The 26,211-nt window shown below is 41.5% G+C and overlaps 1 protein-coding gene across 1 annotated transcript in view; it reads left to right on the top strand.

The window, feature by feature from the left end:
- Positions 1 to 26,211, top strand: part of LOC111226900 (dedicator of cytokinesis protein 11-like) — a 68,305-nt gene that overhangs the window by 20,601 nt on the left and 21,493 nt on the right. The window contains exons 12-37 of the mRNA XM_022752208.1: positions 152 to 427; positions 4,758 to 4,880; positions 4,972 to 5,054; positions 6,123 to 6,245; positions 6,418 to 6,494; positions 6,911 to 7,095; positions 7,178 to 7,243; positions 10,152 to 10,244; positions 12,901 to 13,024; positions 13,256 to 13,368; positions 13,537 to 13,620; positions 13,745 to 13,834; positions 15,242 to 15,363; positions 15,456 to 15,525; positions 15,616 to 15,741; positions 16,012 to 16,083; positions 16,803 to 16,949; positions 17,252 to 17,335; positions 18,120 to 18,231; positions 20,260 to 20,441; positions 21,362 to 21,475; positions 21,988 to 22,063; positions 23,071 to 23,153; positions 25,131 to 25,251; positions 25,532 to 25,598; positions 25,834 to 25,881. Of these exons, the coding sequence (XP_022607929.1) occupies positions 152 to 427; positions 4,758 to 4,880; positions 4,972 to 5,054; positions 6,123 to 6,245; positions 6,418 to 6,494; positions 6,911 to 7,095; positions 7,178 to 7,243; positions 10,152 to 10,244; positions 12,901 to 13,024; positions 13,256 to 13,368; positions 13,537 to 13,620; positions 13,745 to 13,834; positions 15,242 to 15,363; positions 15,456 to 15,525; positions 15,616 to 15,741; positions 16,012 to 16,083; positions 16,803 to 16,949; positions 17,252 to 17,335; positions 18,120 to 18,231; positions 20,260 to 20,441; positions 21,362 to 21,475; positions 21,988 to 22,063; positions 23,071 to 23,153; positions 25,131 to 25,251; positions 25,532 to 25,598; positions 25,834 to 25,881 (2,861 nt within the window). The remainder of the gene's footprint in view (positions 1 to 151; positions 428 to 4,757; positions 4,881 to 4,971; positions 5,055 to 6,122; positions 6,246 to 6,417; positions 6,495 to 6,910; positions 7,096 to 7,177; positions 7,244 to 10,151; positions 10,245 to 12,900; positions 13,025 to 13,255; positions 13,369 to 13,536; positions 13,621 to 13,744; positions 13,835 to 15,241; positions 15,364 to 15,455; positions 15,526 to 15,615; positions 15,742 to 16,011; positions 16,084 to 16,802; positions 16,950 to 17,251; positions 17,336 to 18,119; positions 18,232 to 20,259; positions 20,442 to 21,361; positions 21,476 to 21,987; positions 22,064 to 23,070; positions 23,154 to 25,130; positions 25,252 to 25,531; positions 25,599 to 25,833; positions 25,882 to 26,211) is intronic.

Here is a 26,211-nt window from a genome sequence, read left to right as displayed (position 1 = left end):
CAGTAATTGGGTGAATTCTTGATGGAGGGAGTAAGCTAAGTAAAGCTAGCATGAAATGTGATATATAGTAAAGGAGTGCAGGGATGTTATGAAGCATGGTAGTTGTACTGAGGTGTGAGCAGCCTTTAACCACCTCTCTGTTTAACCCCAGGTGGAACCGTTCTTCATTAGCGTCGCTCTCTTCGACGTCTCCAAGAGCTGCAAGATCTCGGCCGACTTCCACGTCGACCTCAACCCGCCCTGCGTCAGGGAGATGCTGACCGACGCCTCGGGCCAGCTCTCCCCTTCATCGGACTCAGACGGTGGAGGAGGAGGAGGACTCAGGGAGGGAGGAGGAGTAGTAATGGTGAACGGGGACTCAGGGAAAGGGAACGGCCTGCCTGTTCTTCAGAGGGTGTCAGAGGCTCTGCTGCGCTTCCCTACACAGGTAAAAACTTGCTTGAGGAAGTGACTTTATCTGAATCACTCATGCACAGCTGCATTTTACAACAGGATGTGAAACCTGAATCACTGTATTTTTCATATAGAAAACACTCTTGGAAACATATTTTGAAATCAGCGTCTTCTGAAGAAAATAGTAATATAGTTATAGTATTTCTGCTGATATAGATTTTAAAGTCTTTAACTATAGTGCAGGATCACACCAATAACAGGTTTTCATTAGTATAAATAACACTAGAGAGGTTTGCTTTATTGTATCTCTGGGATCGGTTTGTTTAGTTTTATAATGTTCAATTACAATCAAACGTCACATGGTCTCTGGTGCTGGAGCTTATTAGACAAAGGATCTGGCTGAGCTGTTGGGATAGAGGTTTGGCTCGAGCGGCTCTGTGCTCTGATGTTCAGGGCAATTAGACCGAATGAAGAGATAGCTGAAAATGAGCATTAGTTCAGACTGTGGCTCTTTCGTTCTGTTTGGGTCTTCTTTCCAAACATAATGAGCTTTTGGGACTCAATCAATAACTTTGTGGCCATTAGTACAGACTGTTTTCTTACTTATTTCTTCTGAAATTTGCTTTGAAAACAGTGAATTAAGTGACAACACTGAACAGTAATTCCTTTCCACATAAGTGCTCCAGCTTAAGGTGCTTTAAAAACTTTAAAAAAAAATAGAGAAAATAGTGAATACAGAGGAGAAACAATGAACCTAAAGCAGAGTGTAAAAAGAATATAAAATTTTACTTCGGTGTGCATCCAAAAACACCAAACTGACAACTTCAATTCAATTTAATTTAAGAAACTTTATTTGTCCTCAGGAGGCAATGTAAAGGGCAACTGGAGTAGACATTAAAAACACAAAAAATACACAAAGAACACACAATCAGTGCAAGACAAACTGTACACACTAAGAAGAACTAAGACAATGACACATCAGTGCAAAAAAAACAAAAAACAATCAGCACGGTGCAAAACAAAACCTGTAATATTATAATGAGATTGACAATAACATGGAGAATGACTTTAGTAGTGCAAATAAATAACTGACACTATACACAGTTTGCTAAGAAATTATCTGTATCTTGCAATAAAATATTAGATAAAATACATATTTAGATAATAGGTGCATATTTGATATATGAGGTATATGAACATGGATTGATAGCAGCAAAGTCCAAAAGCAGAAAGGTCAATGTGGATGTCACTGTATGAGTGTGTGTGCAACAGCGGTGATCGGTGCATGACAGGAAATGTTTCTATGTAGTTCAAAGGGTTATATTCACAGGAAGCACCTCGGTGTGTTGCGTCCTCTGAAGCAGAGACCTTAAAAGTTTAAACAAGTAAATGCAGCGTGAGAGGAAACACAATAGGAAAATTTTGAATTGTCTCATCAGCATCACCGGTGTTCACTTTTCCAAGTCTCGTCAGGTTGTGGTTGGACGCTGTCGTCAGTCCCGCTCTGCTTTGATAGCTCAGTGAGGTGGCAGATTGCTGAACTGTCACTTACTGTATTTCTGTGATACCCCCTCAGTGTTCACACGCTGCCCGGGATAAGTGATTACTTGCTGGATTCCTAGCTCTCCTGTGACACACTGATGACTGAGCTCTTTACCAGATGATAACAGTGTTCTTCATATTGATTTCTCTCTTTTAATCAAAGTGCTGCGCTTTGCATTTTCACATCATTTGTAGTACATCCAGATGGGGGAGTGTGTCTCCAGACAAAGTTTGGTCCATACCCAGCCCTTAAAAACTTTGAGAAGATCCACATGAGACCTCAGTTCAGCTCATTCATGCAGCATTTGCAAGTGATTTCAGATCTTTGTGGTCTGCCAATTTTCTGGTGTCTGCTCAGTGATGTAATCTTTATGTCTTGTCACTGTATTTTAAGTCTAGAGTTTACTTAGGAAAGAATAATTCCCATGTGTCAGCGTTACTCTTGGCTTGTGCAAACTCCTGCAGGTGTTGTGAGATCAGCAGACACACACATGGTGTGTCCCTCAACTCTGGCTGCTTAATGTGATGCAGTCACTCCGCAAGACCAGCGCCTTCTGTAAATTAGCAGCATTTAGGCCATTTCTATAGCATAATAGACATGACTGGACTATGGGAAATGGACTGCACTTACATAGCGCATTTTATAGCCTTATTGACCACTCAAATATTTTACAATGGCAGCCACATTCACCCACTCACACACACATTCATACAGTGCTTTTCTACTATACACGGGCAATTTAGGGTTCAATATCTTGCCGAGGACACTGTCCAGAGCCGGGAATCGAACCAGCAACCTTCTGATTAGTTGATGACCCACTCTACCTGGGTCTTGCTGAACCACCCCGCCCTGTCCCTCACCTCCATGGTGGCCCGGCCTTGCTACTCATCACTACATAAACATAGCTTTGTTATATTACAATTATTACTAATATACTATATCACACTGTATATAATGATACCGAAATATCACTACACTATTATCACATTATCTTATACTATTTTATATTTTACTTATTATATTTATGATATAAGACATATCACTGTTACATAGCCTGGATGTTATATATGATATAAAGTATTATAATGTGTTTTTTGTAATAATATATATTGTTCTATTATTACATTCTGTTTAAAATTATATTTAGGTTACATCATATTCTTGTCATTTTTGCATACATCTCTATAATCGTTTGTTTTTGTTGTCATCTCCATCTCTGTCTGTTATTTCCTGTGTATCCTTAATGTCACTCTTGTTTTTGTTACGTTATCTCATTAATACAAAAAAAGAAAAAGAAAAGAAGAGCAGGATTTCTAATACAGAACACTGCAACCAGTAGCAGGCCAGACTGGTCCATACAGTTTATAAACTTTTGATATAATAAAGAACCATTCCAAGCTCACATATGTATAATTTATGGACTTAATGTTACGTTCTGCCAACCGACATCTGTGAAAGTCCTACACCGGCAGAACACACACATTATACACACACACACACACACACACACACACACACACACACACACACAAACACACACACACATACACATACACATACACATACACATACACATACAAGCGCCTGCATGTAAACATAGCAGCCTCTACCTCTGTGATTAGTGTGCTGTTATAGCTCGGCTGACCACAGTTTAATTTAGGTGCACTGGGTGTGGTCCAAGGACGGGGCCTCCACTTGTTATATCTCTCTGCTACATCAGCAGCTCTCTGGAGGAGGCCAAAGCCTCTGCACCAGTCCATTACATAATTCACAAATCTAATACATCTCTCTGAGTATGATGGAGTTTCAGAAAAAGGAGCAGTTACACTATTTTGTAGCAGTTCAACAGTTTTAATTAAAACAGTTGAACAGTTAAATTCAACAGTTTACTCTGGCAAGTAAACTGTTGAATTTAGGAGCTCTTTTTTTTTCCCACAGTCTGCGAAATATATGGTAATGAGTAGTCAGCAACAAATCATAATGTCAAAAGACTGGAAGCAGAAGCAGCTGCATGTGGTTGTGTTAAACTTGTGAAGATGAGTGAATGAGAGCAGATGGGAGAGGACGGCCGGGGTTATGGCTTGGAGTGTGACCAGGGTGTGTGTGTGTGTGTGTGTGTGTGTGTGTGTGTGTGTGTGTGTGTGTGTGTGTGTGTTTATCTGACTGGCACCATGCTAGCCTCTTCTAAGATGTGTATTATTAATGTGCAGTCTGTGATGTCTATGTCTCTTTTTGATTTAAAGCTGCATTAGCCGCTAAGATGGTGCAACTGCTGCCTCGGTAATGCCCCTCAGTTTCATTACTTGGGCTTAAACTTTTATGATTGCCAATATTACTTGCTTCTGCTTCCCAGAAACCTCCATGGAAGTTTTTTTTTTTTTATTTGTGCATGTGCTTATTAATATGGGCAGCGTGGCCCCGTCTGAATGTCATTTCTGTCCCCTTGAGACTGTTTGTGTGAACTGACACTACGAGCTTAAAGACAGTCTCACCAGACCAAAAATAGACCTGAGCCCTGTGTGGTTTTCCTGTATAACCTCAGCTAACAGCAGCAGTTTACCCTGCACTTGCCTGGTAGAGAAGCAGTGGATGAATTTTAAGAGTGAAAAAGATATTTGAAGTGTTTATTTGAGTTCCCAGAAGTGGTTTCTCTTCACATCCTCGTATCATCTCTCCTCTTTATACTCCCTGTGGAAAATCCCAGAAGCAGGGTTTACAGTCTGCCAAATCAAATTACAACCACAGATCTTGTTGAACACTAAATCATCACGTTCCAACACTAATTAGCCTCCCCTCACCATCTCTCCCTCTTGTCTTCCAGGGTATCTTTTCAGTAACCAACCCTCATGCAGATATCTTCCTGGTGGCCCGTGTGGAGAAGGTGTTGCAGAACGGCATCACCCACTGCGCCGAGCCGTACATCAAGACGTCGGACATCAACAAGGTATTTGCTTTTCACCTCATATAATAAATACATACACATGCCGAAATCCGATGCTGTGTTCTTATATGTGTCTTCTCCCATGTCTCCGCAGACCGCTCAGAAGGTGCTCAAAGCTGCCAAGCAGACATGCCAACGCCTGGGCCAGTACAGGATGCCTTTTGCCTGGGCTGCCAAGTAAGACAGGGATAAATATTACCCAGAAATGAATCTGTTTGGATTCATCTCTGGAATGGCTTCATAAGACTGCATTAAAAGGCATCAGCACGAAAGGATTTTAATAACTAAAAGTCTTTTTATTTAAAATATAGATGTATAAATGCCACAGGTTTTATACGTCAGCAAGTTTCCAGATGTGGAAAATAAGGTTAGAAAAAGTAGTGTTTCATTTCATTACTATTATAGCCTCCCTTCATGCTCACTGAAACCCTTACACATGGTCCAGAATGCAGCAGCCCGTCTGGTCTCCGATCAACCCGAAAGGTCACATGTCACTCCCCAACTCATCGACCTACACTGGCCTGAATCAAATTCAAGTCACTAATGCTTGTCTTCAGAGTGACTTCTGGGTCTGCACCGCTCCACTTGAACTCAATCATTCATTCCCTCTGCACCACTGTGTCCCTCCAAGGAATGTCGTCTGGCAGTGTCATCCCTGCACACAAGACAAACTCAGTCCAGACTGTTCTGGTCTGTGGTTTCCTGATGGTGGAACAAGCTACCAAACGCTATCAGAGCGGCGGTGTTCCTTTATCTTCAAGATTCTCTTGAAGACTCTGAGCTTTTCCTCTCCGAACACCTCTAACACCCCAACGTGCCTAACGAGCACTTACTATGCACTCCTTTACTTGATCTCCTTCACTTATTAAATAGATGCAGTACTTAATACTTACACCAAAGTCTTCTACTGCACTGAAGCTTTAGTGATGTCCCTCACTGGTAAGTTGCTTTGGGTAAAAATGCCAAATGATGAAATGTAAATGTAATCAATTATTGAACAAAATCTGAGATGTGGGCAGTTCAGAGTTTCCCATTGTCAACCAGTGTGGCACTGATGCAATACATTACAATACAATAAATATTTAAGCAGCCTAACTGCCCCAAAATCAGCTACATTAAATTTGCCTTAGATTAAAAAACATATTGCCTTAATGTTTTTGTTTACCTCTGGATTAAAAGGCGGATACTTTGTTGTTTGCCTGAGGCAGACACTGCAGCCATGTGTGTGTGTGTGTGTGTTTCCAGGCAGGTGTTCAAAGACGCTCAGGGCAGCCTGGACATGGATGGGAAGTTCTCTCCTCTCTATCGCCAGGACAGCAGCAAAATCTCCACTGATGACATCCTCAAGCTGCTAGCCGACATCAGGAAGTGAGTCATCACCATTCTTCTGCTATTTTAGCCAGTGCCTAGTTACTGAAAACAGTCATGTGCTTGCACATTTTTTGCATATTACTGCACAGGAAATGGTGCTGTGCATTGTTGGGCAGTTTTCTGAATGTCCTCTAATGTACTCATCCTGGATTCTCTTTTTCCTCGTCAGACCTGAGAAGAGCAAACTTCAGACAATCCCCGGGCAGCTGAATGTCACCATCGAGTGTGTCCCACCTGACTTCTCAAGTATGTTGTCCTTTCTCTACACTCCCCTTATCCCAACATTTGTCCCTCTGTCACTAACAGTGGTCACGCTTTGAAGTTGAGTCACTGCCTGTAAAACACACAAACCACTGCACAGTGTAAATATGAGGGAGCCGACGCACATCTTTACTTTTCATTGCAAAAAAATACAATAATGAGATTAAATGATTAAGACTTGCAGGAAAGAGTTTTATGAGGCTGTTGTAGTTAAACTGGAAAGACTATGGACACATTTTGCTGTGCATTCATTCATTATAATCTGCAGTATGTTATTACATTATATTATATATTTTTATATTACTACACATCTGTAGCTTACAAAAGTTTGTACATTTAATTTGCAAGATCTCAGCTGTTTTTGTAATCAATATCAATATTGATTACCCCCCTCCCCCCAGATACAGTGACTTCCTCTTACATTCCCGTCAAGCCCTTCGAGGATGGCTGTGAGCGGGTGTCCGTGGAGGTCGAGGAGTTCCTCCCCGAGGAGGCCAAGTACAACTACCCCTTCACCACCTACAAGAACCAGCTCTACATCTACCCACTGCAGCTCAAATACGACAACCAGAAGACCTTCACCAAGGTGCGTGACTCACTGATCTCACTGATTCCTCCTCTGCTGTGTGCATTGATTTGACTGACGTGATGTTTCCTCCTCACACCAGGCGAGAAACATTGCAGTCTGCATCCAGTTCAGAGACTCAGATGAGGAAGGTGCAGTCCCTTTAAAGGTGAGTTCATTGCAGTAAGCCTCTGTATGTTAGTGGTACACACAATTTGATTTGTGATTTCAGGAATGTATTCACAGGTCAGTTACTTGAAGGTTTATCTAATTCCTGAATTAGTACCAATCAGCCACCAAGGCTAATTTGAGATTTTGAGGATAAAGTATAATAATGCATATTCTCCTGCATGGGTTTCCTCTCTAACTCTCTTACTCTAGCTTCCCCCTACAAATCCTCCGCAATTGGCAACTCTAAATTGCCCGTAGGTGTAATGAATGGTTGTGATCGACTGGTGATAGTCTGTTCATCAGTCTGTCTGCTTTCCCCTGCCCTAAAGTTATAGGTTTTACCAATAAACACTTTATTATCAAAGATTGTAGGAAGTTAAAATGAAATTGAATCATTTACTTTACATGCTTAGAAGCCGCATCTGGAGCACAGCAGGGACAGATTTTAGATAGTATACTCTATTGTAGATACAGAAAATAAAGAAAATGAAACAAGCACCACAAATACTTACGTACTTAAATAAATGAATTGTATCACGTAATTCAATAATGTAATGTTTGCTGCTTTAGTATCTGTAATGAAAAGATGCAAAGCCTTGAACGAGGAGTCAGGAACAACATCATCCAGAGAGATGAGTGTGTGATGTTTCTGTCACAGAGGATGCTCAGGACAATATACAGTACATGCACACATAACATAACATAACATAACATAACATAACATAACATAACATAACATAACATAACATAACATAACATAACATAACATAACATAACATAACATAACATAACATACAAACAAAAGACGGGCAAGTAATATAGACTAGATTAAGTTCATACTGATCACAGGAAATAAAGTGGAGGATAGAGGAGGACAGATGGTTGGGATGATGAGACTATCGTGCATTTTATTCTCTTAACAGATTAACAGGAGCCTGGTGCAATTGTCTCAAAAACAATAACTCTGTTGTGAAAAGTTGTGGAATGTCCCAAGTGAGATCTGATCAAAAGCAGAAGCCTCAAACATGATAAATTTTCCCTTTTTATTGCTTTTCACAAAGTGGAAGTCAGCGTGCAGCCGAGGGGCCCGAAAAGGAGAAAGGAAAAGCTCCACAGAAGCTGGTTATTATAGCTGGCAAGAGGAGATAATGAATGGTCACTCTTCTTTTTCTTTTTTTTTTGCTTTCTTACTTTCTTTCTTTCTTTCTTTCTTTCTTCCTCTCTGTTCCTCTCTAGCCACACATTTCAAATATTTGTGGGTGGAAACAGTCATCAAAGCGCCGTGGATTTGTTTTTCTTTTCACTTTTCCAGAAGGATGGAGGCAAACAGAAATTCTTTTGACTTCAATCGCCAAAACATTTACACTTGATGCTCTCGATTAAGGGCGCTCCAGACGGACAAATCGGCGTGAAGTCGTGCGTGTTATATCTCAGATAGCGTGCATGCAGACACATACACAGGATGCTCTCCAACAATGCTTGAAGTATGATGAGGCAGAAAGTTGTTTACAAAAATTGAGCAGGAGCTGGCAGCACACCTCTGCGGAGATTTAATCAGAGTCAGCAGAAGCTCGGGGAGGATCTGGGTTTTTACTCAGATCTGACTGGGAGCCAATTCTTTTGATGCATGGGCAAGTAGGACGTGAAAGGTGAAGATTTTTCAGAGACTGTGAATTGGAAATACAAAGTTTTGTGCTGCCTCAGATACTGTTATCTTTACCATAAATTATCAAACTTACATTCATGAGCTCAGGCTTGATTTTGTTTGTGGGATTAACCTGAATTCCCACTTTTAATAGCTAAAGTGATGACTAGCTCTACCAGAAAATGTTAGATTTTTAGCCCTGTTTGGCATCGTACATGTATGAACAGGACAGCTTTGACAGATAAGATCCCAGGCATCTCCCCCAGCCACGCCTCAACCCTCATCCTGAGTCAGGTAATCAAGACTCCCATCAGCCCTCCACTCGGGGCTGCCCCCCCCCCCCCCCCCCGGAAGTATTGTTTTTCCCATCGTGGTAATCATGGTAGCTGCACCACCTGCAGTCCTGCTCTGCCTTATGATCTGCAACAACAGCTCTTCTGTATAATCCTCCCTCACCACCTCCTCCATCTTCTTGAGCGTCTCCCATCCTCCAGGTTTGTCCGAGTCCTCCTGCAGAGGCTTTTCCTGATCCTGGCTCCTATCAGTCTCGATTTCAATCACTTGGCTCTAGAAATCTTTCCTTCCTCTGGCTCATTATTGTTCATTAGAGATGACTACAGTTGTTAGCATCCTAATTACAGTATCAAACCAGCCATCAGAACAGGTCTGAATTTTCTTCTTCCCCCTTTGTCACGCCTCATTAGAAATATCCTGACCTGGTCAAGCTTGTCTTTGTTACACAGGTTTTTCCCATAGAACTTCTTCTCAGTTTTTTTGCTGCTCTGATACAAAACATATTGGCTCTTCGGTGTTTTTGAGGGTGTGTTCATAAACGATCCCACATTCACGACTGCTAATGGCTCTAGTTGCCATTTGGAAAGAAAAATTGAATATTTGAGTCACCACAAGTGGAGCCAAAGTGCTGTAATTGTTCTGTGTTTGTTGGTTTTCTGTCATCAACATCCAGCAGAGGAGGGAGGACGCTGCTGCTGCTTAGTGAACATAAACTAAACTGTTGTGCAAGGCTTAAAAATCCATGTAATTTTTCAGGATGAGGCCCCTCTTGTCTCATCAGATCCCCTTTCTAGTTTCTCTGGCTGGTGCCTCAAAGATGCATGTGGTGAAGGGCTTGCACACCCAACATCGTCTTTTCTCCAAATATTGTCAGTAACCACAGATTGCTGAGCACTTACTCACTGCTGTGCCCCCGACATCAAAGTGCCAGAGTTGGATGACTGATGCGCTTGCTTTTCTTTTTCAGTGCATCTACGGCAAGCCGGGAGACTCACTCTTCACGGGGAACACCTATGCAGCCGTCCTGCACCACAATCAGAGCCCAGAGTTCTATGACGAGGTGAGGTGACTTCCTTGTGATGGTGACACCATTTAAATGCATCAGTATAAATGTATTATAGGCCTGCGACTTATTTAAAGCAGCTATTTGTAAGTATTCTCTGGCATCAAACATGGGTTCTTGCCGGGAGCGAGCGGTGGTGATTGTTGCTTGACAAGAACTTCAGCCACTGTGGCGTTTACAAGAGAAGAGGTTATGATACGCCCTCTGAGCAGCGCTACATCCTCAGGGCAGATTGGAGGCTACAGTGAGTCGCTATCGGAAAGTGACGAGATGGGCCAGAGGTTGCTTATTAGGGTGATAGCTTAAGTTGAAGAAAAGACGTGATAGAAACGAGTTAACATTGGTGTTGCTTTCCACTGCTGGAGGTAGCTCTTGGTGTGTAAGGGAATGAAGTTTAATGCTGAACTCACAACGTTTCTTCTAGACTAGTGAGTAAAAACCTGCTAATGTTAACGCTAGCTTTGTAGTGATAGCAAAACTTACAAATAGCTCCTTTAAAGTGTTGATCCATAAGGAGATACATTTGTGGTTTTAAGAATCAAAAACCATCTCAGTGTAGTTTTACATCTCCTCTCTCAGACTTCTCTCTGGAGCTCTAGTAAGAAAAAGAGAGTAGGCTATGAGCCTCCTCTCTTCTGATTGGCTCACTGTTTTCTAAGTGATCTAATAAAAATATAACAGATTTCAGGTAACATCTCAAAGAAACCAAATCCTGCAAGGCTTAGATGGTGGGTCCAGGTGGGTGGGGCTTGGGGCATGGCTGAGAGCAGTGACTGCTTTCTTGGGACATCACAAAGTTACAGAAGTCCTAATGGCTTCTTTTAAGGCTCAGTTTCTGAATACAGGCTGTGTACATCTCTCTGTGGACTGAGCGCTTTGATACTTTCACAGTATTAATATAGAACCTAGACCTGCTTTATAATCAAACAACACATGGAAATTTACCTTAATACAATATAAAACCTTTAATCTCTAGAATAAAACCTAACAGCATTCATCAGGTTATTGTCACAAAATTTCAAGCCAAAAAAATAGAAATGCATGTGGAGCAGCAGTGAAGAAACTCTTAATACTCTTTTTCTCAAAACACCCTGGATCCTTATATTTTTGTACAGTGTGTGTTCATTTCTCAAATTCCTCAGAACAGCACTGAGATAATCCCATAAATCTGTCTCAGGGGTAGAGCTGTGATCTCACACTAGACTGGTCAAACAGTCACTGACCCTGAGCACACACACACACGGACATGCACACACACACGAAGCCAGGAGCTCAACAAAAGAGGTCAGGATACTGTTAGAGAAGGAGAACAGAGGGGGTCCATATGGCCCTGATGTTAAACAGATTAGGATCTTAAGAGTCCCCACATACACCCGCATGCAGGCTCGCACACACAGTGGCACGCTCACTGGGATTTACCTCCACATGCTTCAGCTTCCAGTCATATCATGGAGAACTTCTGCTCTAACCAGATGACAAAGATTTGACAACAATGATGTATTTTTTAGCATATTTTATCCTGCTATTTTTTTCTAATCTTTTTATCTTGTTAAGTCTTTCAGTACACTGAAATGTGCTATATGATTTATTATTAGTAGTATTGTTATTAGTATTGAGGTGCCAAGGATTCTGACATTTCAGAAAGTCAGGACACAGGAAGTTTTATCTGACTCACGCCTGAGAGAAGTTTTAACATGCTGAATGAATGAATGACTCTTAAGAAATTTGCTATGACCTCCATCTATATATGTGGCGAGTCAATTTAGCTGTTCTGCTCAGTCATGTGTCATTTCCTGTGAGAAAATCGTCATGTTCCAAGACACAGGGAAAATATATTTCCTTGCTAATGCTGCCCCCTGGTGGATAAGATAGTTGTAATATGTTTCACTATAAGACATCAACTGTCCTATGGGTGTAAACCCTAAAAACAAGTAACAGTTTTCCGTACAGATGAATCACTGTACAGAGATATACTGTATGTGTGTCCTTAAAGGCAGCTTTACTAAAAAAGAATTAAAAACAAAACACAACTGGCTGCAATTTTCATGTTGTAAGATGATTTTTTTTCTCTGTACATAGAGACGAATGAGAGGCGACGTTGCAGAGCTGATAACAAATACTTACTGACTGTGAACAAAAGACAACTGTGAAAAAACAAGACGCCTCACTTTCAATTAATTTTAATCCACTTCTGTTTGGTGAAAAAAAAATGTTCTAGCATATGAAATTTATAAGAAAAGGGAAGCACCACTCCTGAAAGAGTGTGAAATATGATGATATGACCCTTATAAAGCTCAAGGCAGCGTGAATGTTATTATGAGTTTTATTCCAGAGTCGAGTGAAGTCTGAAGTGTGGTGAAATCACAATAGTTCAACGATGTGTTACCTTTTGAAGGGTGTTTGGTGAAAAAGCTGCTCAATGAAATGAAATCAACTTGTCTCTGAGATACAACCTGAATATGACCAATAAAGCATGAAATAAACACGGTTTTAAAGCGCTGAGGGCAGCTTCTGATATTGCTTGCCTAGTAGTACTGCATCATTACTATATTAAGTCCCTTATTGGTACATACATTCCTATTCTGGTTTCAGTATGAGGAATAAACTTATGGTATTTTAAGCTTAAACCGGTGACGTTCTCGTCTGTGTACAGGTAAAGATTGAGCTGCCGGTCCACGTGCATGAGAAACACCACATCCTCTTCACCTTTTACCACATCAGCTGTGAGTCCAGCAGCAAGGCCAGCAGCAAGAAGAGGGAGGGAGTGGAGTCGCTGGGTAAGCCTGTTGGGAAACTGTTTCCTACTGCATGTATATGAGTGTCCTTGAAGGCAGCATTCTTAAAAAAAAAAGAAAAAAAATAAGGGCAACAAACGCTTGCTGCAGTTTTTATATTTTAAGATAAAGATAAAGCAGGGTGTTCAATATGCTGCAAAGCTTTATTGATTTATAGGATGTCAGTGTTTCATTTATCTACCGTCAGTCTGCTAAAAGTTTCTTCTTTCCTAGTGGGCTACTCCTGGATGCCCTTGCTAAAAGATGGGAGGATGCAGTCATTAGAACTTCAGCTCTCTGTAGCCGCCACCCTGCCTGCTGGATACCTGTGTCAGGACACCAGGAAGGTAGAACCACATCCTGTTACACCAGTAACACTCAGAGTGATGGAAACATTGCAGTTACTTCTGTCATGTCCAGAATTAGCTGAGAAGGATCACAGTGTTCCTGATCCTTTCCTAAAACGAGCACCACAGCATGTTCTGTAATATGTGTATCATGTCTCCTTTGAACAGTCCCAACCGGACATCAAGTGGGTGGAAAATGCCAAGACCCTCTTCAAAGTGAGGACCCATGTAGCATCAACAATATACGCTCAGGTACAACTTGATTCGTCTGTTTGTCCTTTACATCCTCACATATATGTAAAGTCTGCATAAAGGCAGCTGGTACAGATGGAGGGAGTGTGGATGATACCGATACTGGACTGTTTCATATCCTCAGGACCTGCATCTACACAAGTTCTTCCAGCACTGCCAGCTGATGAGGACGACATCAGAGGGCAACTCAGCCGAACTCGTCAAATACCTGAAGGTGAGATGGCGCACACGCAGTCGTCTGAGACCAGGGATCTTTTACAGACACAGGCTCCCTGACTGCAGCACCAGATTCTTTTTTTTATTGTGATACAAACAAGGTGATGGCTCACAAATCTTTTCCATCCAAGCTCTCTGCAAGACACAATAGTGACCAGTAAATTAAATCAAATCACAGGTATAAAGATTTGAAAATAAAAACCAAATTAGTGGAACTGAAATGTTGTGGTGCACCTTCATGATACTCAAATTATAAAAAGTGGTGTGAAAAAAAAAAGTAAAGAAAAGGACAGAGATATTCACATTAAACAAATGATAGTCGTACAGGTGAGATGTAGTCCATCCATCTTTCCCATGTTGTCCTGTTGCAGTCTAATATAAAAAGTAATTCTTTCCATCCCAAATATTTCATAAATAACCCACTGTAGATATTTCTGGTTTTGACTGTTTTCTAGTAATGGCTTTCCCTTACCTGCTCTGGATTACTTTTTGCAAAACTGTATGAACCTACTGCCAGAAAGTAATTGGTAAAAGACAAAATCACAATATTTGACAATGATTTCCTTTGGAAAGAACCCCCACTGTCTCCAGCAGTGGTGGAGCTCATGGTTTCTTACTACATCTCATCAGACTAACAGACCCGTCACCAACTGTACAGCATGAAGTGTTTGCAGCCATTCAAGGGTTTTACAGAAAGTTGTATCAACTCAATGATAAAATCTAATTATTAAGTGATGTTTTTGAGAACTTCCAGTACAGTTCACCTCCTACAGTACCTGCAAAAATCTTCACTGCTCAAAACTTCAGTCTCTTACATACCCGTCACATGTGGTGTCCACCCCAGTGCTCAGATTTAGCTTTTGACCTGTTTTCCATTGAGGTACATCTTGATTTCACTGAAGTTTTCCCAACTAAATAGAAATAGAAATCTGGTATAAGTACATAAAATTATAACCTTCTGTACGCAAGTGTGCAGCCTTTTACTAGTAATGAGTCTTGCCTTCAGGATAAACTTCTTGAGGAGACTAAACAAACAGGATCAGTATCATATGTTAATATTTTAACGTAGTTGTTCCTGAAGTCAAAACTAAAGTCAAAGAAAATAAAAACATAGTAATACACAGTGCCTTTTACAGACTGACAACAACATACATAGCTATAAAAAAAGGAGCATACACCAAATGTCAAGTCAACAAGACACAGTTTATCACAGTCAGGATCAGTGCCAGGATAGATACAGGTTAGTTTGCTTTTAGATCAGAGGAGTAACTTTGTCATTGTAAGACACCACAAACAGATGACGCGCCCTTTTCCTACTTTGATCCTCTTCTTCATTCAGATTTTCATTTTTACTTCTGACTCATCTATTTCTTCCTCTTCCTCCACCTCTTCCTGGTTCCTGCAGTGCCTGCATGCCATGGAGACTCATGTCATCATCAACTTCCTACCAACAGTGCTGATGCAGCTGTTTGAGGTGCTCACAGCAGCCAATAAAGAATCCCATGAGATCGCTGTCAACTCTCTGCGGTCAGTTGTTCACTCTGAACTTTATGTTCTATTAACTATTGATCAAAAATGCTTACAGTATAATAATTAATTTCCCTGCTCTGTATCTTCAGTGTGATCATACACATAGTCTCCAGATGTCACGAGGAAGGGCTGGAGCACTACCTGCGCTCTTTTGTCAAGGTGACCCACCAACACAAACGCTGCTATAGGGGTTAAAGCCATCAGCATAATTCAGAGCTACAAAAAATAATTTTACCTTTCTATCCTCAGTATGTGTTTCTGACCAACAACCCTGCATCAGGAAACTCTGCGACCACTCACGAGGTGCTGGCCACCGCAGTCACAGCCATCCTCAAGCAAACTGCTGACTTCAACACCAGCAATAAACTGCTCAAGGTGCCTTCATTTCCCTCACTCAGTTAGTGGCAGCACCGACACTGAACAGCAGATGGAGCACTCGCTTGTAAAATGGCTCCCCGTGTATTTCAAAGCAAAAGTGGATTTTTCTCACCTCAAACATGCTGCTGCTTGCACTGTGTTGTCTCTATTACACTGAGTCATATTTTTCTGCTATCACTTCATTGATGTTCTCTTCCAGGAAAACTGTACATTAGGCAACAACCATTGCAGTCTAACTCCAGTCCTCTTTTTCATCCCTTTCTATAGTACTCCTGGTTCTTCATTGAAACCATGGCCAAATCCATGGCGCAGTACCTGCAGGAGGGCAACCGCATCAAGGTTGGCACTGAGTGGCCTCATGTTCTTACACAATTGCACAATTAAAGATTTGCAGTTTATCACACGTCACATTCGTGTGTCTGGCAGGATGAGTCGTTGCTTGTGATGTTGCCTTAAGGGCACATGTCCAGACGTCTCTCAATCTCATCTCTTAAAAGTAAATTCATACCACATGTGTATAAAAGATGTCAACACATACAAACAGAACCTCACACACACTCTGAAGAAAGACAAGCAGACGGATTGTGAGCCATGTGTATCTTTCACATTCTTATGCCCTGGGTCTGTATTTTATAGGGGTCTGAGTCAACAGTGCCAGACCCTCAGCAGTGAGCAGAGATGACTGTAGCTGTATTCTGCTTTTAAGTTAAACTATGACCTATTTGGGAAAATGCATATGTAATATAAGTTTGTCTACATACTGGTTATCTGTCTTCACAGTGTTTCCAGCTCTTTGACATTTTAAATCCCATGTTGTAAAAAAGCAAGATTTCCACGTCTTTTATTTATTTTAAAGCAGAGAGAGAGACTCAGAGCCTCCTCTCTTCTGATTGGCTCACTGACCTGTTGTTACTAGAGCACCAGAGAGAAGCCTGAGATATCTACTTATGGATATCAACACTTCAAATAAAATGCAGGAAAAGTGTAAAATATGGGACCTTTTAACTTTTTTTTATGCTTTCAGTTTAAGTGATCTATCCTTACATATGTCTCTTTAGATGCCGCGGGCTCAGCGCTTCCCTGAAAGCTTCCACCAGGCGCTCCAGTCTCTGGTGTTGTCAGTCATGCCGCATATCACCATCCGCCACATGGAGATCCCAGAGGAAGCTCGCTGCATCAACCTGAGCCTGGCCAATTTCATCAAGGTCTGAACCCCACATACAAAAAAAAACATGAAACCCAGTCCACTTAATCTGCTAAGGGCTGTTCAACAGGGGCCATACGAGCAAACTTCACCAATTATCTGACGTGTGAAATGAAGAGAGAGTCACAGAATTTCTTATCATATAGTTGTTTTCATTCTTTACTCTGCTCCTGAACACAACAGCTCTGTTTTTGAAATGTTGATCTCAGTCTCAAAAATGTGTGTATTTTATCCGGGATCACACCTCTTGCATATACAGTACCTGAGCTGCGTGTGTGTTAAACAAGCTTCTTCTCTTTGCAGAGGTGCCTGACCTTCATGAACAGGGGCTTTGCCTTTGGCTTGGTCAACCACTACATGTGTCATTTCAGTCTCAAGGATCCCAAGGTACAGTACATGCCCTGACTCAGCAGCCCAGCACACTCAGTAAAAACATACTGCTGGTGTAATTTGTAAAGAGATGTTTCCAGCTGATTATCCTTATCCAGGTAAAGTTACATTACCTGTTATGTTACCTGAAATACGGTGGCCCTGAGAGCTCAAAAAACATGCAAATTGAAAAAGAAAACACAAGCAAATTCAGAAAACATCATCAATTTGACACCACATGTGCTAAAAATACAACACAAGCAAATACAGAAATGTGCTGCAAGTAGCACGGATGACAACAGGAGTGTTTCCAGGGGACACTGAAAAGGGATGAACGAGGCTGGGACGCGGTTATTCAATGCTTTGTGACTTTTTAAGGAAAAAAATTGAAAAACAAGTAAGCATGCACATTTCCCCTGGAAACACTTCGATTGTTGTCTGTGCTGTTTGCAGAACGTTTCTGTATTTGCTTGTGTTGTGTGTATTTGCGGCGCATGTGTTGATGAATATGTATTTGCATGTGTTTTCTCTAGTTGCAGTGCGTTGAGCTCACAAGGCCATTGTACTGAAAGGCAGAGTTGTAATAAACGGTTCCTCCTCCTCTATCTCTTTCTGTATCAGCTGCACATTTGACTAACAAATTGACCCGACACTGACACCCCAGCCAGGCTTAGTTTGAGAAGTAGCATGGAGGATTACTGTATATTTAGACATTGAGGAGAACTCTGTTTTTGTGCACTGAGGCTTGACAGAAATCTGTGTGTGTGCGTGCAGGACACTCACGTATGTATATTTGCCGCAGGTGCTGGCTGAAATGAAATTTGATTTCCTGATGACGGTGTCTAACCACGAGCACTTCATCCCTCTGAACCTGCCCATGGCCTTTGGGCGCACCAAGCTGCAGAGGGTGCAAGGTGAGAGTCAAGACATCGTATTCTGCCTTCCCCTGAATGCATTATGCTTCCTGCCACACATGTAACCACTGACTAGCTCGTGCTCACATGACTCCAGACCCCTCACTGACCTTGTCCTGCCCTGCATCCACCACACCCATGCCGTCTATTACCCTCCACACACACACACACACACACACACGTGTGTAAGTAAGCTGATGACATTACTCTGACCTGCTTAACAACTTTGTCCAACACGTGTCATGTGACACTACATGTTTTACGGAACCACAAGTGAAAAGCAACATGTGTATGTTGTAATGCTGCATGTATTGTCTACAGTATTACCCCCAAAATTCTTTATTTTTACTCCCCCCCTCCCTCTCTTTTTTTTTTTTTGTGTTTTGCTTGTGGTCAGATTTTATTCCGTATGCGACGGAGCTTTTTGGCCCTGTAGGTAGGTGATGCTCACTGCTCGACACCATCGCCTCCTTGTTTGCTGCCGTATGCAAACACCTTGCACATGACCTGCACTAACTCCCTATCCTGTCAGCCCCCCCCCCCCTTTTTCTCTCATAAGGCACCCATTTCAATTCTGCTCACTCTGCACAATGCTAACTCTAGGCTAATGTCTTCATGTGCCTGCCGGGGCCTGAGCCTGTGTCTTGCAGACGAGAGGAGCTTGGCTGTTGTGGGAATCGATGGAGCCGCTTATCTTAAAGCATAATTGACTTGATATTTGCAAACACCACACAGGAACATCTCTCACGAAGCTGCGTTTCTCTCCTCTTGCTGTTTATGTCTGTCCTCTCTCTCTCTCTCTCTCTCTCTCTCTCTCTCTCTCTCTCCCTGTCTGTCTGTGTCATTGGAGAAGATAATTGCAGATGGTTTCTTATTTCCCAGGCTGCATTGCCTGTTTTAATATTGTCGCAGCGTTATTGTGAAACTATACGCCATAGTCTCTGTTGAAGCTTCTCCTTTTTCAGTGGCACGTTTCTCTGATTCCTGTTGATTTATCTCTTTTCTGAAGATAAAAATCAAAAAATGTTGTCCTTATTACATTATAACATTTCCTCATGATGGCAATGTGTAATTAACTATCTTAATTCCTCTTTTATTTGTGTGGTGTGGGAACGTCGGAAAGTCACGTCTGAATGAATGTGTTACGAGGGCTTGTTGCTGTTCTGTTGCATATTGTTTTGCAATGTTTACCTTTGAATGACTGAATACTGAACACTGGTTATATTGTATATGCATCTAAGACCTAAGCTACTGGTCTTTGCACTCTGATCTTCTGTGTATGAAGCAGGGATGGACAGTAACAAAGTACATTTACTTGAGTGTTATTTATTTTGTAAAATTATGACTTTCACTCCACTACACTTAAAAGACAAATATTGTACTTTTGACTACACTACATTTCCTTGAAGTACTCATCACTTGAATTGTATTGTATTTTGAAAATCTGATAAACCACAGGCTGTGTTTGTCACAGGAGAAAAAACAATCACTGGGTGTGTTTCCATTAACCTGCTTAATGCGCAATTTATAATTGCCAACTTGAAAGTGAGCAATGGAAACACAAGAATTTCATACATGAAATGGAAACACTTTTCGCATTCAAGTTGCGGCACCAGCCGTATCATGCCCAGTGGGAGCCAGTTCCAACCACCGCTGTCAGTCATGTTGTGGTTGATGCATTTTTGAACAGCTCAGCTTGAACTTGTCCTAACTATGGCTACTTTATATAAAGATGAACCAGAAGATTCACCCGAGCATTCACAGCCTTATCTTAAGTGTGTTAAGTGTTTGTCTGTTTTCCGGGTGATTCACTAAAAATATAGCAGATTTCAGGTAAACGCTCAGAGAAATCAGGAGTATCTATACTTTGACTCAAGTAATGGAGTTGTGTACTTTGTCCACCTCTGGTAAGAAGTAGGTTCGGTTAGATTTCTAACTGCATGTACAACCAGCTTTAACAAACACGTTCGACATGACTGGCATCTATTCAGCCATTACCAATGACACTTTTGTCTGGCACAACCACAGAGCAAAGTTTGGAGTTCAGCCTGACGGAGGAATACTGCCGCAACCACTTCCTGGTCGGCCTGCTGCTGAGAGAAGTGGCTGAGGCCTTGCAGCAGGGGCCCGAAGTCAGGCAGCTGGCCGTGAGCGTTCTCAAGAACCTTCTCATTAAACACGCCATGGATGATCGCTACACTGCCTTCAAGGTGAGGGAGGGAGGGAGGGAGGGAGTGGCTGATGGGAGCAAGAGGAGACAAGCAGAGAAGACAGAGGTGTCCTTCCCCTCCTCTCTCCCTGCATTTCCTGTCTGTCTCTGTCAAATAAAAGCATAAAACAGCTAAAAAGAAAAAGTTCAAATTTAATTTTCTTGACAACAATGTATGTATAATGCAGTTGTCCACCTTGTTTTCAAAAACACACCCATCCTCAAGCAACAGAAATTCCCCAGGGAAAATCTGAAGTTATCTCATCCTGTTAGTTCAAGACGTAATTAACCACCACAACTAGGACAAACTTTGACCAGATTCACAAAAAGTGCAGAAAAGAATGACAAAACTGAGCAAATCCAAATTCCCTGCAGCGAGTGTGACACCTGCCAAACTACTTGGTTCAAAGAACAAAGCATCTTTCTGCACCTGTCATGTCACACCTATCACACATTTCTTAGAAAAAAAACCTGAGATCTTTGTTAAGCAAATGTGCACATTGTTTCTACTTGCCCACTGTGCAGCCCATTTGAATCAGAACCTCATTGTTTGCACGCAAAAAAAAAAAGTTAATGTTTGATGTGACACAAGTTACGCTCTGTACATATGCTAAACTGTAGTTTAACGGTGTGTGTAACCCCCCCCCCCCAAGCAAGATAACAATGTCTGTTATGCAAACAAGCTGATGTTTAGAGTGAAGGCACCATTGCGAGCAGCTGAGGACTGATAATGCTTTTGAGTACAGCATTATGGGCGAACTGCAAATGTTTGTTTAACGCGCACCTACAATAGCCTTCTCTCATTACGTGTGTAGTCATGTTGTCTGCCTCTATAACCTCATGGATTCATACAGAGGTTTCACATTTTCATCAGTGCATTTATTATTCAAAAAGCTCATCCAGTCATATTGATTGTTTCAGAACCAGCAGGCCAGGATCTGTTTGCTGTACCTGCCGCTGTTCGAGCTGCTCTACCAGAACTTGAAGCAGCTGTCTGCCCAGCCGCACACCTCCAGCCCCGGCCTTGGCCTCAACGTGAGTCCCTGTGCATCCCTGGACCCCCACAGTGGGGTTACTTTGACTGCTGCTTAGACTGCTGCTTTGAAATGCATCGTTTATTACGTGAAGGAAAATATGAAGATGTAAGCTGAAATGGGCTCCTCATTAGGTGAGGAGGAGTTTTGATCCAGGTTCAGAGGGACCTTGGATCATCTGTGCATTATAGTCATGTAGAATAGTCATTTTCAGCTTGAAAACTTGTTGTTTTCATCGTGTGATGAAGAAGATATTTTAAGGAGCAGATGGTAGCATTATAATTCTTTTGTGAGAATTCACAGTTGTGGTTTGATGGATTCAACATCTGGAAAAGATAGACGTGTGTGTGTTTTCACAGGGACTGTTTAGTTGCAATGCAGGCTTCAACTGGTATCCATCAGAAGGTGTAACTGTTTAGTCTATACCTTTATCTTCTAGTTTGTGTGGTTAAAACCTGTATTGAGTGTTCAGGATGTGACTGTTTTCATTGCCTCCATCTCGTGGTTGTCCAGGGCTCCAGAGACGACCTCATATCAACCAGTTCAACCGACAGCAGGAGAATCAGCACCGCAATTGACAAAGACCACGGTTAGTCCAGAACTGCGGATGCTACACAACACATATGGCATCCGGCCTCTCCCTGTTTATACATCTTCCATTACCGTCACCGCAAAGGGGCCAGCGGCACCATGGATACACAACAAATTTTATGCAACACACAACTTTATCCATTAGCGGCACTCTGTCTGAAAGCAGCGGCTGTGTGCCAGACATGTGCCACATAGTTGTTTGGATTCTTCTTTGGATTCGGCTCGGTATACATCTTAGAACTTTTCTGAGGCCGGCTGTCTTTTGCAAAGATGGGAACATTTTTGGTTTGCAAACCATTTGCTTAGAGTTTGCACAGCAAAAACAATGACCAAAGAAAGTTAGGAAAAAACATTCAGTGCAACTGTAATCTTTTCAAATTTCAGATGGGCTATGTTCTTTAATGTCTGCAGTAGCTTGTCATTAGATTAGATGCTGATTATACTGTTGTTGAACTGAAGTAGAAGATTATGAGACTGAGAATAACAGAATCATTTGTGGCAGAAATCTTCCAGTCCCACACCCACACCCACACCCACACCCAGACGCCCACGCCCACACGCCCACATGCACACACGTACACACACACACACTCACTTCCCATGGTGCAATTCAATAGCTTCTTTTCCCTGGTGACATAATGAGGGATATCTTCTCAGACTTCACAGGGCTCCTTCATAACCATAGAAGAGTTTATAAAAGTGGTGTCTTGGGCCCATCTGATCTGGCTGTGTAAAATCAGTGGAGTTCCCCCCTTAATGAATAATTTATCAAAAGCTGTTTATCCGCCAGATATTGTGTTAACAGTAGAAATTTTCAGCATAATATACAGCACATAAAGGTCTGTCAGCGCTTCTGGGGTCTATTCTTGCATCCAAGAGCAGATATCAGATCTACATTCATTGTTGTGCTTGGGAGAGCATCAGTTCGTCCCCTAAATTTGATAATACTTGTATTGTGCTGCTTTCAAGTCGACACTAACAGAAACTGCGCTGTGTGGGCTCCAGGTCTCCAGAATGGCCATGTTGTGAGGAGAGAGGACTCCAGGGGCTCTTTATTTATGGATCCAGGAACACCAGACAGCATCGAGGTGAGAGCATTTCACATCTGCTGACCCACTGTTTAACACCTTATCAATGAGTCTCCAGCACAGCCAACACATTCTGTTAATCACTTCTTTTTTTTTTTTACGAGGATTCTGTTAAAGGTCCCATATTTTTCGCTTTTCCAGTGTTTTATATGAAGTCTTGATCCTTAAGAAGGTATATTTGTGGTTTTAAGAACCAAAACCCATCTCATGTAGTTTTACATCTCCTCGCTCAAGCGTTCGTGAGCCAATCAGAAGAGAAGAGGCTCTGAGCCTGTAATGTTAAAAAAACAGTCTCCATGTTGCTTTTGAGTGGTGTTATAGTGTCCCCTCAGCGTGAGGTGCCTGTTGTCTTTGAATACAGGGCCAACATAACGCAACTGTTCCTGCTCTGCAGTTGCATTGCATTAATCTTCCTTTAATACATGCCAAAGACTACTTTTATTTTATTGTTCTTGTTCTTTTGATCCAGGACCACTGAGTGACACCACATGTTATTTACTGACATGTTACATGTTTTTTTCTTTTTTACTGGAAAACACACTTTTCTTCCTGTTTCCTGGTCTGATTCCAGGACTGAGTGCACATCCAGTGTCTGGTCACACATCCAGATGTTAAATATAGATGGACTGGAGTGGATCATTCATTATCTGTGTACATAACACTTTCAGCACACTGTCTTTGGTTTATGGCAGCTGGTGATTTCAAATACAAGAGCCTGATTAAACTAAACTTCCATTGATGCAGCTGTAGGTCACTTCTCGGCCACGCTAGGCTCCCTAACATGAATTGATGTGCAGATGTTGTCACTCACATAATGTCAACAATTTAAAGGTCCCATATTGCATAACGGTAGATTTCCATGTCGTCTTTGATTATAAAGCAGATCTAGGTTCTATATAGATACTGTGAAAGTGTCAAAGCCTCAGTCCACAGAGAAATGCACATAGCCTGTATTCAGAAATTGAGCCTTAGAACCAGCCGTCAGGATTTCTGGAACTTTTTGATGTCACAATGAAGCAGTCACTGATATCAGCCAGGCCCAAGCTTTATGGAAATTGTAAAATATGGGACCTTTAACATACCTACTGGTTAGTTTGACAAAAAAATATTTATTGTTCTAGGAGGGTGTTTTCATAACTTCCATATTATCCTCACTGTCAACAAATACAATGTGCATAATACCATTGTCACCTGATCCTGCTACCCAATACTGTTTGTGTAGCCAACTTCTGACATATGTTATTTCTCTGTGCCAGAGACTTCCAATTTCCACAACTGGTAAAAATAGTAGTTTATCACAGGCTAAGTAAAGATGATACCTATCTAGATTTAGCTGGCAGCAAGTAAAAAATCAATCACATGATACGGGCTTCAGAAAAACTGTCCTGTTTATCGATATTGTCAAACAGTTGCATCTTCTGGAGCAGGTTATTTAGTCCATATGGCTCCAAAAAGAGCTGCAAGTAAAATGGGAGAGTTTCATATTATTGTAACATGCACAATATTTTATTTTAAAAGAGGAACATTTCCCTTGACTCCTTGATCATCCCATGACCTCATGTCTGTTTACTCTTTTTTACTTTGTTTGTTCTGTGCTTCCTGTTCTTATGACATAAAAAAATAAACAAAACAACAAAGTCTATCTCAGCATTGAAATGGGCTGGTGCTGAGGGAAGATAATACTTTTCCTTTAATGTGTCACATGTGGTTCTAAACAACCAAAAATAACTCATTGTTTAATTATTAGACCCCAGACAGATATCAAACATAGAATCCATGAAAACAATATATCAAATAAATCCTCTCAGTCAGGTGGTACAGTTCATCCTCAGATCGACTCCTTGTTAAGTTTTTGCCTGTAAAACCTCTAGATTCTATGATAAATGGAGACTCATTTTCTTTGGCTGTGTCAGTTTCTCCTCACCATCATGATATCCCGTCATTGTGTGTTTTTGTTTATGTTGAACTTCCTCACAGCTGCAGAGACGTGGCTCCACCATGAGCAGCAGTCCCATGCCTCCCGTCGGCAGATTGGGACAGTATGAGATTAAAGGCCTCCTGCTCTCCTTCCTGCACATCGTCAAGACCTTGTCAGAGGGTCAGTGATGATCTATAGCCACACCACACAATTAGACCTTCACTGACCATAAAGAGGATGTGACACAATACCACTTCTGCTATTTTGGGATAGAGACTACACAGAAACTTGGCTGCCACACGAACAAAGAGCAAGGCTTCCCTCATAGAGGACGTGTGGTTGATTTAGCTGCACAACTCCTCTAAAATCAACTGGAACTATTTATTCAAAGTTTTATAAATGTCAGTAAAAAGAACAAAACAACATGCATCAAAGACTTTGTCTTTCCTTTCATCCACAGACACTCTCATGGCCTACTGGAATAAAGTCGGCCCTCAAGACATCATGAACTTCCTCAGTTTGCTGGAGTGAGTAGTAAATGAAAAAAAACTGCATTTGCACCAAAACAAACAGTTTTATGTGTTAACAGATGCTGTCTGTGGAATACAACACTAGAACATCAACAACACTGTCAGCAATGCTCTTGAACAATCTTGTAAAAATCCCAGGACTGAAAAATAGGATAATAATAATAATAAGTATTCATGCACATGTTTCCTGCTCTAGCTAATGTATACATTTTTATTTGAACTCTTCCTGCAGGACCTGTCTGGTTCAGTTTCGTTACATTGGAAAGAGGAACATTGGCCGGTAAGCGCCGTGGTCGTACCTGTCGTACCTGCCTTATCTATCTGAAATCTAAAAACCCGGCTTAACTTAGTTCAGCTCAGAGGAATGATTTCACAGAAATGTTGACGTTGTTTGGTTAATCATAATATCACCCATTGTTTCTGAAGGACAAATATTCTCTTTTACTAGTATTTATTCTGTGTTAAATGTTAATATAATAGGTTAGTCATCTGCAGCTTAGTTAGAAAGTTTCAGCAGCATATATAGGGTCTCGTTTCCTTCCTGTATCTGTTTCTGTCCATCTTTCAAACAAATAAACACCCTCCCTCTCTTTCTGTGAATGTGTTATTC

Source organism: Seriola dumerili, unplaced genomic scaffold (genome assembly GCF_002260705.1).
Source record: "Seriola dumerili isolate Sdu_G_001 unplaced genomic scaffold, Sdu_1.0 BDQW01000167.1, whole genome shotgun sequence".
Taxonomy (NCBI): Eukaryota; Metazoa; Chordata; class Actinopteri; order Carangiformes; family Carangidae; genus Seriola; species Seriola dumerili.
Note: the sequence above shows the minus strand (reverse complement) of the source record. Positions and strands in the feature narration are given on the sequence as shown.